This window comes from Hydra vulgaris, chromosome 08, assembly GCF_038396675.1.
Source record: "Hydra vulgaris chromosome 08, alternate assembly HydraT2T_AEP".
Lineage (NCBI taxonomy): Eukaryota > Metazoa > Cnidaria > Hydrozoa > Anthoathecata > Hydridae > Hydra > Hydra vulgaris.
The window spans coordinates 64,814,201-64,828,145 of NC_088927.1; the positions used below are offsets into that span (position 1 = coordinate 64,814,201).

Below are 13,945 nucleotides of genomic sequence, written 5' to 3' on the forward strand. Positions count from 1 at the left end.
ATATATATATATATATATGTATACATATATATATATATATATATATACATATATACATATATATATATATGTATATCTATATATATATATATGTATAATATATATATATATATATATATATATATATATATATATATATATTTATATATATATATATGTATATATGTATATACATATATATATATATGTATATATATATATAAATGTATATGTATATATATATATATATATTTATATATGTATATACATATATATATTTCTAATTCGAGGGTTGTATATATACATATATAAATATTTCTAATTCTGAGGGTTGTGTATATATGGTCAGATCAGGTTATCCTGCTACTGGTAACATGTAACCCAGTACAATCTGCTTCATGTCTTGCTGCCTTGTATGATACGTCTTTTGAGGCTAGGAGATGCCAACTCCGATTTAAAGTACCCCCTGCCTTGGGGCTCTTGGTTGAGTAAAGGCTAGAGATGGTGTCTCGATAAAAATACTCATCTTTTGCAGATGGTAAATGCACCCGGCTACTGTTTTGTAGAAGGCCTTCTAGGCAAAGACTTAAGGGGTAAACAGATTCTATCTGTTGACCAGCCTCGCACCCCTTCTTCATCTATTAGGCTGGCGCAGATGTATTTTTAATACATTGTTTCCAGTTTAGGATGTTGAATACTGGATCTTCTTGACTCAATGCATGGGTTTTGCTTGTGTCTCTGTTTTTATGACTAGGCAACTCATTCTATTATCTACTAATGAGGGTACAGCTTTAAATCTCAGTTTTATGGTCCTGAGGCCGGCTGGTAGTCAGGTTTCCCAAACTCTGTGGTAGCTCTCAGAGAGGCTGATTCCATCAACAGCTGAAAAATATCAAAGTATTAACAGTGCCATGTTGCGCATGGATGGTGTCCCTGTTTGTACTTTTGGTGTACATTGCCGATGCCACATTTGTAGCCCTTTGTTACGGCTTAAGGTTTATTAGTAGTAATGAGGCAATTGCTTGGGCTATTAAACGGTGTTCTGAGTACTATCTATGCTTTGAGTGAAGTTCTTCAATCAAATTTGAAAATGAATAAAGTACCAAAAACTATAAAACACAAAAAACCATCATCATCACCAAGTTCTCTAAACCTATCATTCACTAATATTTGTGGTCTTCGAAGTAACTTTTCTTCTGTTGAGTCTTATCTCTTGCAAAGTTCACCAGACCTACATGCTCTTTGTGAGACTAATTTGAGTTTGGCTGTCTCATCTTGTGATCTTCGTGTTGATTGTTATCTTTCTTTAATTCGTAAAGACTTCAATCGTTACATGCTTGGCCTGGGCATTTACATTCGTAAGAATTCACCCATTTGTCGTAAAACTAGGTTTGAATCCACAGACTATTCTACATGTGCTTTTGTTTAGCATCACTTCACTCTATTGCCTTTCTCTTTGTTCTATATCGCTCTCCTTCATCTCAAGACTGCACTCTTTTTGACGTTATCTGTGATCATATTGAACAAGCCCTCTTCCTTTATCCATCAGCTAATATAGTTGTTGTCGGTGACTTTAATGCTCACCACTCTGAATGGCTTGGCTCTAGTATTAGTGCCTCTGCAGGCATTAAAGCCCACAACTTTTGCCTTTCTCAATCTCTAACTTAAATAGTCAACTTTCCAACTCAAGCTTTCCAGACAACCCTAATCATTTACCTTCTCTACTCGACTTATGTCTTGTTTGTGATCCTAGTCAGTGCTCAGTTTCTCCACATTCACCCTTATGTGGTTCTGATCACAGTTTGACCTCTCTAAAACTTATATCTCATTCTTCTTCATCACCTGAATCCCCCTATTATCAAACCTCTTACAACAACAGTAAAGTTGACTGGGATTCTTTCCGTGATTTTCTTTGTGATGGCCCTTGGGTAGAAATCTTTTGTCTTCCTGTCAACAAATGTGCTTTTTACATGGATTCAGGCTGGCATGGAATCTTTTATTCCTTCTCGACGATTCCAGGTCAAGCCTCACTCTTCTCCATGGTTTTCCTCACACTGTGCTGCTGTGATTGCCAATCGAAACCGTTACTTCCATATTTATCAGCAAAACAATTCTCCAGAAAATAGTTTTCTGTTTATTACTGCTAGAAACAATTGTAAAAAGGTTTTGTCTAACGCCAAAACCCGCTATTCTCAGGTCATGAAATCTCGTATCTCATCTCAAAAATTAGGCTCTCGTGACTTCTGGTGAATTTTTAATAATATCAATAATAAGGGCAAATCTTTAATTCCACCTCTCTTGTATGGTTCAGACTTTGTCCCCTTCACCTAAAGACAAAGCTGAATTGTTTGCTAAAAACTTTTCATCAATATCATCTCTTGATTCCACTAGTTGCGTTCTACCTGATATTGCCAACAAACAGGTTGATCCATTGCTTGACATTCATATCACTCCAGCTTCTGTATCTAAAGTGATTTCCTGCCTAGACTCTTCTACAGCGTGTGGCCCGGACAACACACCTGTTATTGTCTTGCAGAAGTGTTCTCCGGAGCTGTAGTCTATACTCTCAAAACTGTTCAACAAGTGCTTATCAGAGTCTTGTTTTCCAGTCTGCTGGAAAGCGGCATCTGTTATCCCTATCTTCAAAAATTCTGGAGAGCGATCTTATTTGTCTAACTACCGTCCCATAAGTCTTCTTCCTACCATAAGCAAGGTTTTTGAAGCTTTAATTAACAAACACTTAATTTCTCATCTTGAATCTAATAACTTACTTTCTAACCATCAATATGGATTTCGATCTTCTCGTTCTACAGCTGATTTGCTAACAGTAATAACTGATAGGTTTTATCGTGCATTAGATGAAGGTGGAGAGGTTAAGGCCATCGCTCTAAAGTTTGGCATGTTGGTCTTCTCCATAAGCTTCTTCTTATAGTGTATCCGGCAACATCTTTAAGATTATTGAATCCTTTCTTTCCAATCGTAGCATAAAAGTTGTCCTCGATGGACGGCACTCTTTTTCTTATTCTGTAACTTCAGGGGTTTCTCAAGGTTCTATCCTTGGCCCTATACTCTTTTTAATTTGCATTAACAATCTTCCAGATATTCTCACATCTAAGGTGGCATTGTTTGCTGATGATACTACCATTTATTCTTGTCGTGATAAGAAACCAACACCCTCTGATTGCTTGGAGGGGGCATTTGAGCTTGAAAAGTATTTCACTTCTGCTACAGTATGTGGTTCACAGTGGCTGACGAACTTTAATTCAGATAAAACTCAATTTTTTCAACCAATCGTTATCGCAATAATTTAGATCTTCCTATATTTATTAACAATGATGTACTCGATGAGTCACCTACTCTTCATCTTCTAGGATTAACTCTTACTTCCAATCTTTCTTGGAAACCATATATCAAATCAGTTGCAAAATAAGCATCTGCTAAGGTTGCATCTTTTTATCGAGCTCGTCACTTTCTTACTTCGGATTCTATTCTCTATCTCTATAAATCTCAAATCCGGCCTTGTATGGAACACTGTTGCCATATCTGGGGGGATCTTCTTATGATGCTCTTTCTCTTTTAGACAAGTTGCAAAAACTTATTGTAAACATAGTTGGACCTGCTCTTGCAGCCAACCTCCAACCATTATCACATCGTGGTAATGTTGCTTCACTTTCTCATTTCTACAAATACTATAATGGGCACTGCTCTAAAGAGCTAGCGTCTTTTGTGCAATCTTCTAAAATTCATTTTCGTGTTACTCGTCATTTAATTAAGTGTCATCCTTTTTCTGTAACTGTTCCTCAGTGCTCCAAAAACGCTTATTCGTCTAGTTATTTTCCTCGAACATCAGTTTTTTGGAATTCGCTTCCTTTCATCTTATTCTTTATCTTGCTTTCCTGATTCATATAATTTGCAATCCTTTTAGTTGCTCGTTATCTTGCTCTACAATCTTCATCTTTTCTCTTTCAGTAATTTCCAACTTTATTTAGTGGCTGCTTGCAGCCTTGTTTTAAGCAAAGATGTTTAAAAAAAAAAAAAAAATGCACATAAAAGAATAGTCTGTTGATTCAAACCGACAAATTGGTGAATTCTTATGAATGTAAATGCCTAGGCCAAGCATGTGTCTATTGGAGTCTCTATGAATTTTAGGAAGATAACCATCAAGACAAAGATGAGACAGCTGAACTCAAATGAATTTCAAATTAGACAATGTGCAAGTAGATCTGGTGAACTTTTCAAGAGTTAAGACTCAACAGAAGAAAAGTTACTTCGAAGACCACGAATATTATTGAATGATAGGTTTAGGGTTACAAAAAATATCAATTTTCAAATATCTAGAGCACACTTCTGATTCAAAGTTTCACTATTTTTGTAATAAGATTGTTGGATGGGTTGACCAAGTTGATCTCTCTCTTTCTCTTTTTCAATAATTATACACTTAAAAAATATGTAATTTTAAAGACTGCATCAAAAAAATGAGTTGTCTGTTAAAATATTAAATTTTATTTTTTAGATGTCTTATCAAGTATTATTTTGAGAATTTTTTTTTATTGGTGAATTAATTGTTCCTCAAACCTATTGAATTTTACACAATTGATCTAATAATGCATATAATTGGCTGCAAAAAAAAACAATCATACAGTTCAAAAAAAATTTCAAGTTGATCAAATTTCATGGAAATTAGATAACGAAGGTATACTTTGATACAAATAACATCAATGTTTTGGATTGGCCATCTCACTTGGTCCGGACTTGAATCCAAGAGAAAATTTGTGGTATATTTAGGACAGAAAAATTGGCGACTGAGCATCTAGATGCTAAGGCGACTTGAAAGAAGCTATAATGAGTGTATGAGATATTATAATAACAAATGAGACCCAAAATTAGAGAGGCCATCAAGGCCAAAGGAAGCCCCATATAATACTATGTACATACACACAAATAGATAAATATTTATTTAAAGCAAACAAACCTAAGAAACCAAATATGCAAAGTACAAAAAGTATGTAAACATACACATATACACATGCACTCATAAAAAGCCCTTAGAATTAAGAGTAGCATTTGGCAATAACTGCCACCAAAAAGTATCTGGGGACTGCGATTTTTTGCCAACTCTATTTGTTGTTATGGTAAAACATTTGTGTTAAAGGTTTTGTTCTGACACAAAAATAGTTTAAAGTTTGCAATTTATTGCCAACCTTATTTTTTCTAATTCTGAGGGCTCTGAGGATTCTGAGGGTTGCATCTATAAAAACACAAAAAATTTAATGAATAAAATAAAAATTTGTTGTTGCTGTAAGATCCAATTAGTTTTAAGTAGTGAATTAATGTAGGTGAAACTAAATCCTCAGGGCCACAATAGATTCATTAATGATGTTTTAAAGAGACTATTATAAGAAACTAGCATCACTTGACAGGAATGTATTGTTGTAATCCTCTATAGCTATTTACTATACATTTGTTATACATTTATAAAATTGTTAAGTTAATAATATTTTTAACTTTGTTTTTTAAAAAGAATTTAATTTATTGTTAAAACAAAAATTGTGAATAGATTTAAAAGATTTTTATAAGTAAAATAAAGGAAAATTTTAGTTTTTATGGACTGAAAATACTAAACTGGTTTCTGATGATATTTTTAACAATTACTAAGATTAAGAGAGTCAGTACAAAAAATTTTGTAAAATTTTTTGTACTGAATCTGCTTGATGTTATTGGTTGAATGAATCTTATCTGCTTGATGTTATTGGTTGAATGAATCTTATTTGCTTGATGTTATTGGTTGAATGAATCTTATCTGCTTGATGTTATTGGTTGAATGAATCTTATCTGCTTGATGTTATTGGTTGAATGTCTATGTGTTTAATTTTACTCTTAATTAAACTACATTTCAATAAACAACTTTGAAACTTTGATATTTTGAAAGCTTTGATATTATGCAAAATGCTTTTGAATCGAGTAACAAATTTCTAATGATTGTTTCTAATAAACACATTTTATTTAAATTATCTATGATTGTTTCTTTATTATTACAATAATAATAAATGGTTCTATTTTCTATTTATAAAAAAATAAACTATTTCTATATATATATTTTTTAATTATCAATTTAAATCGTTTAAAACTATTTCAATAATTTGTTTTATAAACAACGGCAATTTCAACTTTAATTACTTTTGCGTCTTTAAAGCAAAAAACTTGTGTGCTTTTTTAACTAAAGTTACATAAAGTTTCAAAGGTTTTCAACTAATGTTGAAAACTTTTGAAAGCTTTCATAAAAAAAAACACTGGTTTCTATAAGCATTACAATAACTTAGATACAAATCCTTATGAAAATTAATTTTGAAAATGAAAAATGCTATTAAAAATTAAAACAATAAAATTTGTCACACTGCTCTATGTCATAAGTATTATTTATTTTATAATATTTTGTTGCTGTTTTTTTCGAAGTTAGAATAATGAATAAAATAGAAAAAAAGGTTCATTTCAAAGAAGAATGGTTTAACAAAGACAGTTACCCTCATTTTGACTCTGGGCTAATGAAAGAGAAAGATAATACCCAGGCTAAATGCAAATTATGCCATAAAACAATTGAACTTTCAAAAATGGGTATTCAAGCACAAAAAAGTCACAAGAAAGAAAAAAAAAACATATATTTCATTTGCAAGCAATTTCTCCTATTTTTAAAATGTCTGCTGCTAAAATTAATAACTCATCTAATTCAGTGAAAAAGTCTAAATTAAAGATAACTGATAGTTTCTTAACTATCAGTTATCTTTAATTTAGACACATTATGAAGCAATCTTTAGAACTCAATATCAACTGTATCAAATTCTAATAAAATCTGTGCAGAAATTATGTGGACATTGGATTGTTGCTTAAATAAAATTTCTAACAATTCAAACAAAGATGCAACTAATTTATTTTAAGCCATGTTTCCTGAAAGCGAGATTGCTAAATCTTTTCAAATGGGACCAAATAAAGTTGGATATAACATCACTCATGGTCTTGGGCCTCATTTTAAAGCTTTACTTAAACAATAACTGAGCCTATCTCCTTGGCTTGTTGTGTCCTTCGATGGATCCCTCAACAAAAAAGCTCAAACTTTTCAAATGGATTTACTCATCCGATGTTGGAATGAGGAAAAAATGCAAGTTGAAGTGATTCCTTATTTATGGGACATAGTACCAGACTTGATTTGCAGAATCATTTAAATAAAAATATAAGTGATCTTAACATCAGCAAGGTTATTCAGGTCTTTATGGATGGACCCAGTGTCAACTTAAAATTTCACAGAGATGTTCAAAGCAACGTGAAAAGCATAAACTATCTAAACTTATTGACATAGGCTGCTGTTCCCTACACATAATTCATGTTTTCAAAACATGGGTAGAATCAACCGATTGGAGGAATTAAAAAGAATTCAAAAGCTGCTTTATCTTATTTCACAATTCTCTTGCCAGTAGAAGTAACTTTATCAGTATCACTGAAGGTTCTGTGTTCTCGCTTTCATTTTGCGCAACCAGATGGGTTGGAGAAAAAAAGGTAGCAGAAAGATTAATTAGTATTTGGTTATCTACTATAAAAGTTGTTATTTATAGGGAGGCTCTGCCTATGAGTAAACACCCATTTTGCAAATCAGTTTTGACAAGAGCTCTCTCTTGTCAGAGAGAGAGAGTTCTTTTTTAACAGCGTTTAAAACAAACTGAGCATATTTGCAATGTTTCTGAAACTCTATCAGACAGATGCTCCAATGCTACCTCTCTTGTGCAGTTGATTAAGAGTATTCTTTAAATGTTCATTAAATCTGAAATTATTGAGGCTTACTTATTAAAAACTTACCAAAGTTGATCTACAAAATAAAGATAATCATTTGAAACCCAGTGATATTGGTATTGAGTTTGCTGCTGAATAATCAATGTCAAAGCTCAGAAAGAAAATGCAGCTTTTTTGAAGGATATTAAAGAATTTAAAATTCTATGCATGCATATTTCGATTTCAGCTGCTGAAAAGTTATTAAAAAGATGTCCCTTGCTAGGTTGCAGGAAACATTGATATTGGAGGAAAAGAGAAAGAAACTGAATTAACAACTATTGCTTTTTGACAATTTATTTGTTGATATAAAATATTATTTATGTTGATATTTGTGCAAATACGGCTAGTTAAAAAACTTAAATTATTTTTTACTCAATAAAAGATTTTGCTTAAAAGTTCTTTGTTTTTATTGGATCACATGTGATGAAGCAGACTTTTTATTGTTTTTTTTAAAAGGATTATGTCAAAAGTATTTTGAAAACTATTAATGGTTTATTATATCCATTATGATAGATTAAATAGTAATTTTAAACATATAAAAACCATTGCAAATGTTGAAATGGTCAGGGAAATTAATCTGATTTTTCAAAAAGTCAGGGAATTTCATTATATATATATATATATATATATATATATATATATATATATATATATATATATATATATATATATATATATATACACACACACATATATATATATATAAATATATATATATACATATATATATATGTATATATATATATATATATATATATATATATATATATATATATATATATATATATATATATATATATATATGTATATATAATACATATACAGTACTGTGAATAAGTTTTAGACCACTTACATTTTTTCAAAAAATCCCGGAGAGTTTTTCTCTATTATTAAAGTTTGTAGTTCTAAATTATTAACTTATTAAAACACATGTATTTCACACAAAATATGAAGCAATCTCAAACTTTTTAATGTCAAACTACATAAAAAACTCTTAATATTTACTATGTTCTTCTTTTGCCTCAATACCAGCCAATATTTGCCGGGGAATAGATTCATACAAGTTAGTTATAAAATACTGGGGTGTGTTGTGCCTCTTTGAAGTACTTCAAAACATTTTTCAGCATTTCGGGGAGCATGTTCGACCTTCTTTCTATCCAGGTAATCCCAAATATGCTCAATTATATTCAAAACTGGACTCTGGGGAGGCCAGGTCATCAATTCCAGTACTCCTTCCTCTTCTATTTCATTTAAATAATTTTTAGCCACTCGGGAACAATGTTTTGGATCATTGTCCTGCTGCAGAATAAAATTATGACCTTTTAGTCTCATTCCGGATAATACAGCATGGTACCTTAAGATATCTCGGGGTGATAGGCTACTTCAATTTTTCTTCAAACATATTGATGTCCTTTCGTTCCAAAATTTTCGAATTTGGACTCAACGGTGCACGAAACCCAATTAAACATTTCCTGGGCCCATTTTTTGTGTTGTTTTGCATATTTAAGTTGATTTCTTTATTGCCACACCGAAATAATGGTTTTTGAATTGAAACACACCCTCTTAATCCCGATTTAAGTAGGTGTCGTCGAATAAAAGAAGAGCTGACATTTTTCCAGTTGCTGTGTTAATGTATTTTGCCAGCTCGGTTGATGCTTTTTTTCTATTTCTTAAAGATAGGGTTTTTAAATATTTATTGTCATCTTTTGTTAGTTTAGGAGGTCTACCACTTTTCTTTCTATCTTCAATGGGAGCAAGTTTCTCTGATTTCTGTAACAGCTTTCTTTGAATATCCTGTTTTGGATGTAGTTGTTATGGCACATCGTTTTAATAAATAAACAAACAAATCCCTCATGTTTCCTCATCAATTTTGTTTATTTATTCAAAATAATATATTCTTTCAACTTTTCATATATATTATTAAACTTAAGTACACTTTAAAAAAATTGCATAGGAAAAAAATTGTAAATACGTCTAATTTTACAAGTGGTCTAAAACTTATTCACAGTACTGTATATATACAGGGTTTGTAGCCAAATATTTTTATGAAGTTCCCTGACTTTTTGTGTGTGTATATATATATTATTATTATTATTATTATTAATAATATTATTATTATTATGATAAGGAGTAATTAAAGCCCATAAACCAGAAAAAGGTTACCCAATGAGGTTAATTGTAAGCACTATTGGTACACCTACATATAGCATCTATAAATATTTAGTCAATATGGTACAACCCAATCTAAACTTAAATGAAATGCGTTTAAAAAGTTCTCATTAATTTGTGGATACACCAAAATTATGGGAAAATGATAAGAATGAGGTTCAGGTCTCCTTTGATGTTGTTAATTTGTACCCTTCAGTCCTGATTAAGGAAGCAATCATTATACTAGTTGAAAGATCAAGAAACAACCAGAGCTAAATCAACTCTTGAAGAAATCAGGTTACTTCTAGAACTTTGTCTTTCTTATTGCTATTTTTTGTATGAAAATAATATTCATGAGCTCGAAAACTCCAGACCAATTGAGTTAGCTCTCATGGTGGTAGTTGCTGAGTGTTTTTTACAATATCATGAAAGTAATACTCTTTAATTGGCGCTTAACAATAACATCCATGTGAAATCATTTAAATGATATATTGATGATATACATTCAAGATTCCAGGTAGAAGAAGATGCGCAAAAGTTTTTAAATCTACTTAACAAACAACACAGAAGTATTCAATACACAATTTGCTGACTTAACCGATAAATTAAACTACCTTGATGTTTCAGTTACCAACAATAAAACCAGTACATATAGTTTTAAAATACATTGTAAAAATGCAATCACAAATGTTCAAATTAATCCGAACTCATGCCATGACCCTAAAATTATCAATGGTGTCTTTATTACTTTCATCCATAGAGCATTATGTTTATGCACAATAAATAAGATTGATGATGAGTTGTCGTTTCTTATCGATGTATTTGTAGAAAATGGCTATGGGAGGAAAAGTCTAGAAAAACTAGTTAAATCTACAAAAGAAAGTGTTAACAACAAAAAAGATATTACAAAAAAACAATATTTCCTAATGTCTCCAAAAAGATTTGTGTCTTTACCCTGGATCCCTGGAATCAGTCCTAAGTTAAAAAGAGTTTTTAAAAAAGTAGGATATGCACCAGTGTTTAAGTCTCCATAAAATCTCCAAAATCAACTTAGTTCCAAAAATAAACCTACACTACCAGTTAATTCCTATCCCGGTGTATACAAATTAGAGCACTCTTGTGGCAAATATTATGTTGGTGAAACTGGACTAAAGATATCATCTTGGATATGCCAGCATCAAACAAGTGCACAACAAGGTAAAGGAGAAAATTCAGCTTATAGCTGAACATTCCAAAATTTGCCAAGGAAATTTCCGCTGGAATAGTTGCAATACCTTAAAAATAGAAATAAATAGTTTTAATTGGAAAGTTTTGTATAATATAGTGGTTTTATTTTTTATAACAGTTTTTAATATACTTGATAATGAGGGTTTCAATATTCCCTCGAAATATTGTAAGAATAAATATATTTTTAACAAATAGAAATGAATCCATAAAAAGAAGTTTTATTTTAAAAAATGTATTATTATTATTTACTTATTTTCTTTCAATATATGTATGCATACATATATATAAAGAAAATAAGTCTTTCTAAATTAGTTTATCCTTTAATTTGCTCTGACTTATCAAGTGTCCTAATTTTGGCAAAATTTGAACTTTGTAAATTGTGTAGATAGGTTTGTTAAGTGTCATTACAATTGTCTTAAATTTTTTTTGCTGCAAGACAACCAAGGACATTCAGTGTCATTTTTATGAGTTCTAAGTATATATTTTTAATTTTAGGTTGTGTCATTTTAAACATTAAATGGCAAGATATGTCATTTAATGTTGCTTTAAGTAATAGTTAAAAAATTGATTGATTCAAGAATACACTTGCTATGTTGAACAAATAAGAAGTACCTTGCCCTTTAACTGAGAAAATTTAATTTTCTACCACCCTTATTTTTTACTTTCTAGAAATATTGTAATCACTGATCTTCAAACTGAAAAAAAGTATTTATTTATTTTTCAACGTTGGATTGCAGTTGATTGCAGCTCATCTTTAGACTGTGTTATTCCAGTAGCATCAAATGAAGAGTCTACAAATTTTACTTATGTTTTTCAAACTAAAGCACATAATAAGTTTCTTGATGAACATTTATGGTTCTCAGTTTTTGCTCGACCTCCTAAAAGTAACTTTACCAGATGCCAACGGTTATCCGTAGCTGTTTCCTTGATAATGACTTCAATGATGATAAGCACATTGTTTTATCAGCGTGTTCCTCCTGCTAAACCAGCTATAGAAAATAAGTTTGGCTTTACTTTTACTTATTCAATGGTTTGTCTTCTTTTTGTTTATTTTTTTTTAACTTTGTTTTAATTTTAATCTATTTAACTCTTTGATATAAATGCTGAAATTTAAGTTATTCACAAATTGTATTAAAAAAAAAAAGTAGAAAAATAAATAAATAAAAAAAATATTTATATATATCTATTGCCAGAACATACACATTTTTGCTATATAGTGTCTAGTCAAAAAATGTTTGTTTCTATTTCAATTTTTGCTATATTATATTTTTATAAAGTTCATAATAGTTATTTTATTATATTTGTTATGTTTTTTGTTAATTATATTTTTCATAACTTCTTTATATATTCAATTTTGGGTATTTAACAAAAAGTTACTAATTTGTTTAGGTTTTTCTGTTGTTGGTTTCTTCCTTAGCCAAGTTACCTTTACAACTATTAATAATAAAAATTTTTCGCCTAAAGTTAAAGCATTTTAAATATGTCAAAAACAATCCAAATAGTTTTATAGAATCATCTAAGATTAAAGAAAAGAAAAAAGTGTACACATTATATCCCTTGCATAGTATGTACAATGTTATTTTTCAAATAAATAAAATTATTTAACTAGTCAGCATTTTCATAGATAACTTTATTATATTATTATTGATAAAATATTTTACTTTATTGACCATATTTTAGTTTTATAGATAAAATATTTTACTATTATTACTAATAAAAATGGTTTATTTATAGATGTTTCAAATGTAAGTCTTGATGAGCAACAAAACACACATAGCAAGAAATCTCGTCTATTCAATGGGTGTTTATATTTAGGATGGTTTGTTTGTGTTGCGAATATTATTGTGTGCAGCTTTATAGTTTTTTTAAATGGAACAGCGTTTGGAAATGCTAAATCGTTAACTTGGTTGTCAAGTGTAACTATTGATCTTGTGCGTTTTTAGTTGTTTTTTTTTAGTTATAAAAAACTATTTTCTTTTATTTTAAGGAGCCCCTAAAAGTTTATTATTAAAAATTATTATATTATAAATAATCATGCTTCTTATTTTTTTCATATATTTATTTCCACCAATTTCAGGACCAATAATAATGGACTAATTCTATGATAAATTGCTTTGAGTCTAAATCTTGATTTTATTATCTATTATAATGGTCTGATCTTTGGACTTCTTTCTCAAAACTCTAACAGGGATACTGCTATTGTTGAATTCTTCACTGTTTTTTTTTTTCTTTTTAAAAAGTGTCCAAAATTTTAGTGAAATTTTTTTACAGAAACAAAGCGATTTGAACTTTGTTAGTTTTGAGGACTATTTATAGCTTAGTTTTTAATAAAAGTTTTGAAAATGATTTTTCCAATTGGGTTTAATATCAACATATTATGTTGAAGTTGTAAAATGGTCACAGTTTACTTCTGAAAATTTTCATTGCATTTAATCTTCTAGAAGAGGGTTTAGAATGAAGCAATAAAGTCCAGCGATAGTCAGCAAGTATTGTAGGTGGAAGTTTTGCTAAAATGTTCATTTTTTTATTTTTATTAAAAAAAATATTTTTATGTCAGTAAAATCTAAAATAACTTTTCATAAAATGATGATAAATTTTGAAACTTTTATATAATTTTCCTTCATTTAAGACCCAGCAAAACGTTCTTTTTTTAATAATATTAGTGACTTGTTAAATGTGCAAAGGTCTTGAGCCACCCCTAAAAATATTTTGTATTCAAAAGTTTTTTAAATCCAGTGTTATTTTATTATGTAGTGCTCATTAAAGCGCATGC

The 13,945-nt window shown here is 29.9% G+C and overlaps 1 protein-coding gene across 1 annotated transcript in view; it reads left to right on the forward strand.

Moving 5' to 3' along the window:
• LOC101238025 (uncharacterized) overlaps positions 1–13,945 on the forward strand; it is a 167,948-nt gene that overhangs the window by 116,718 nt on the left and 37,285 nt on the right. Inside the window, exons 23-25 of the mRNA XM_065804169.1 lie at positions 11,842–12,202; positions 12,562–12,736; positions 12,907–13,103. Coding sequence (XP_065660241.1) covers positions 11,842–12,202; positions 12,562–12,736; positions 12,907–13,103 — 733 coding nt within the window. The remainder of the gene's footprint in view (positions 1–11,841; positions 12,203–12,561; positions 12,737–12,906; positions 13,104–13,945) is intronic.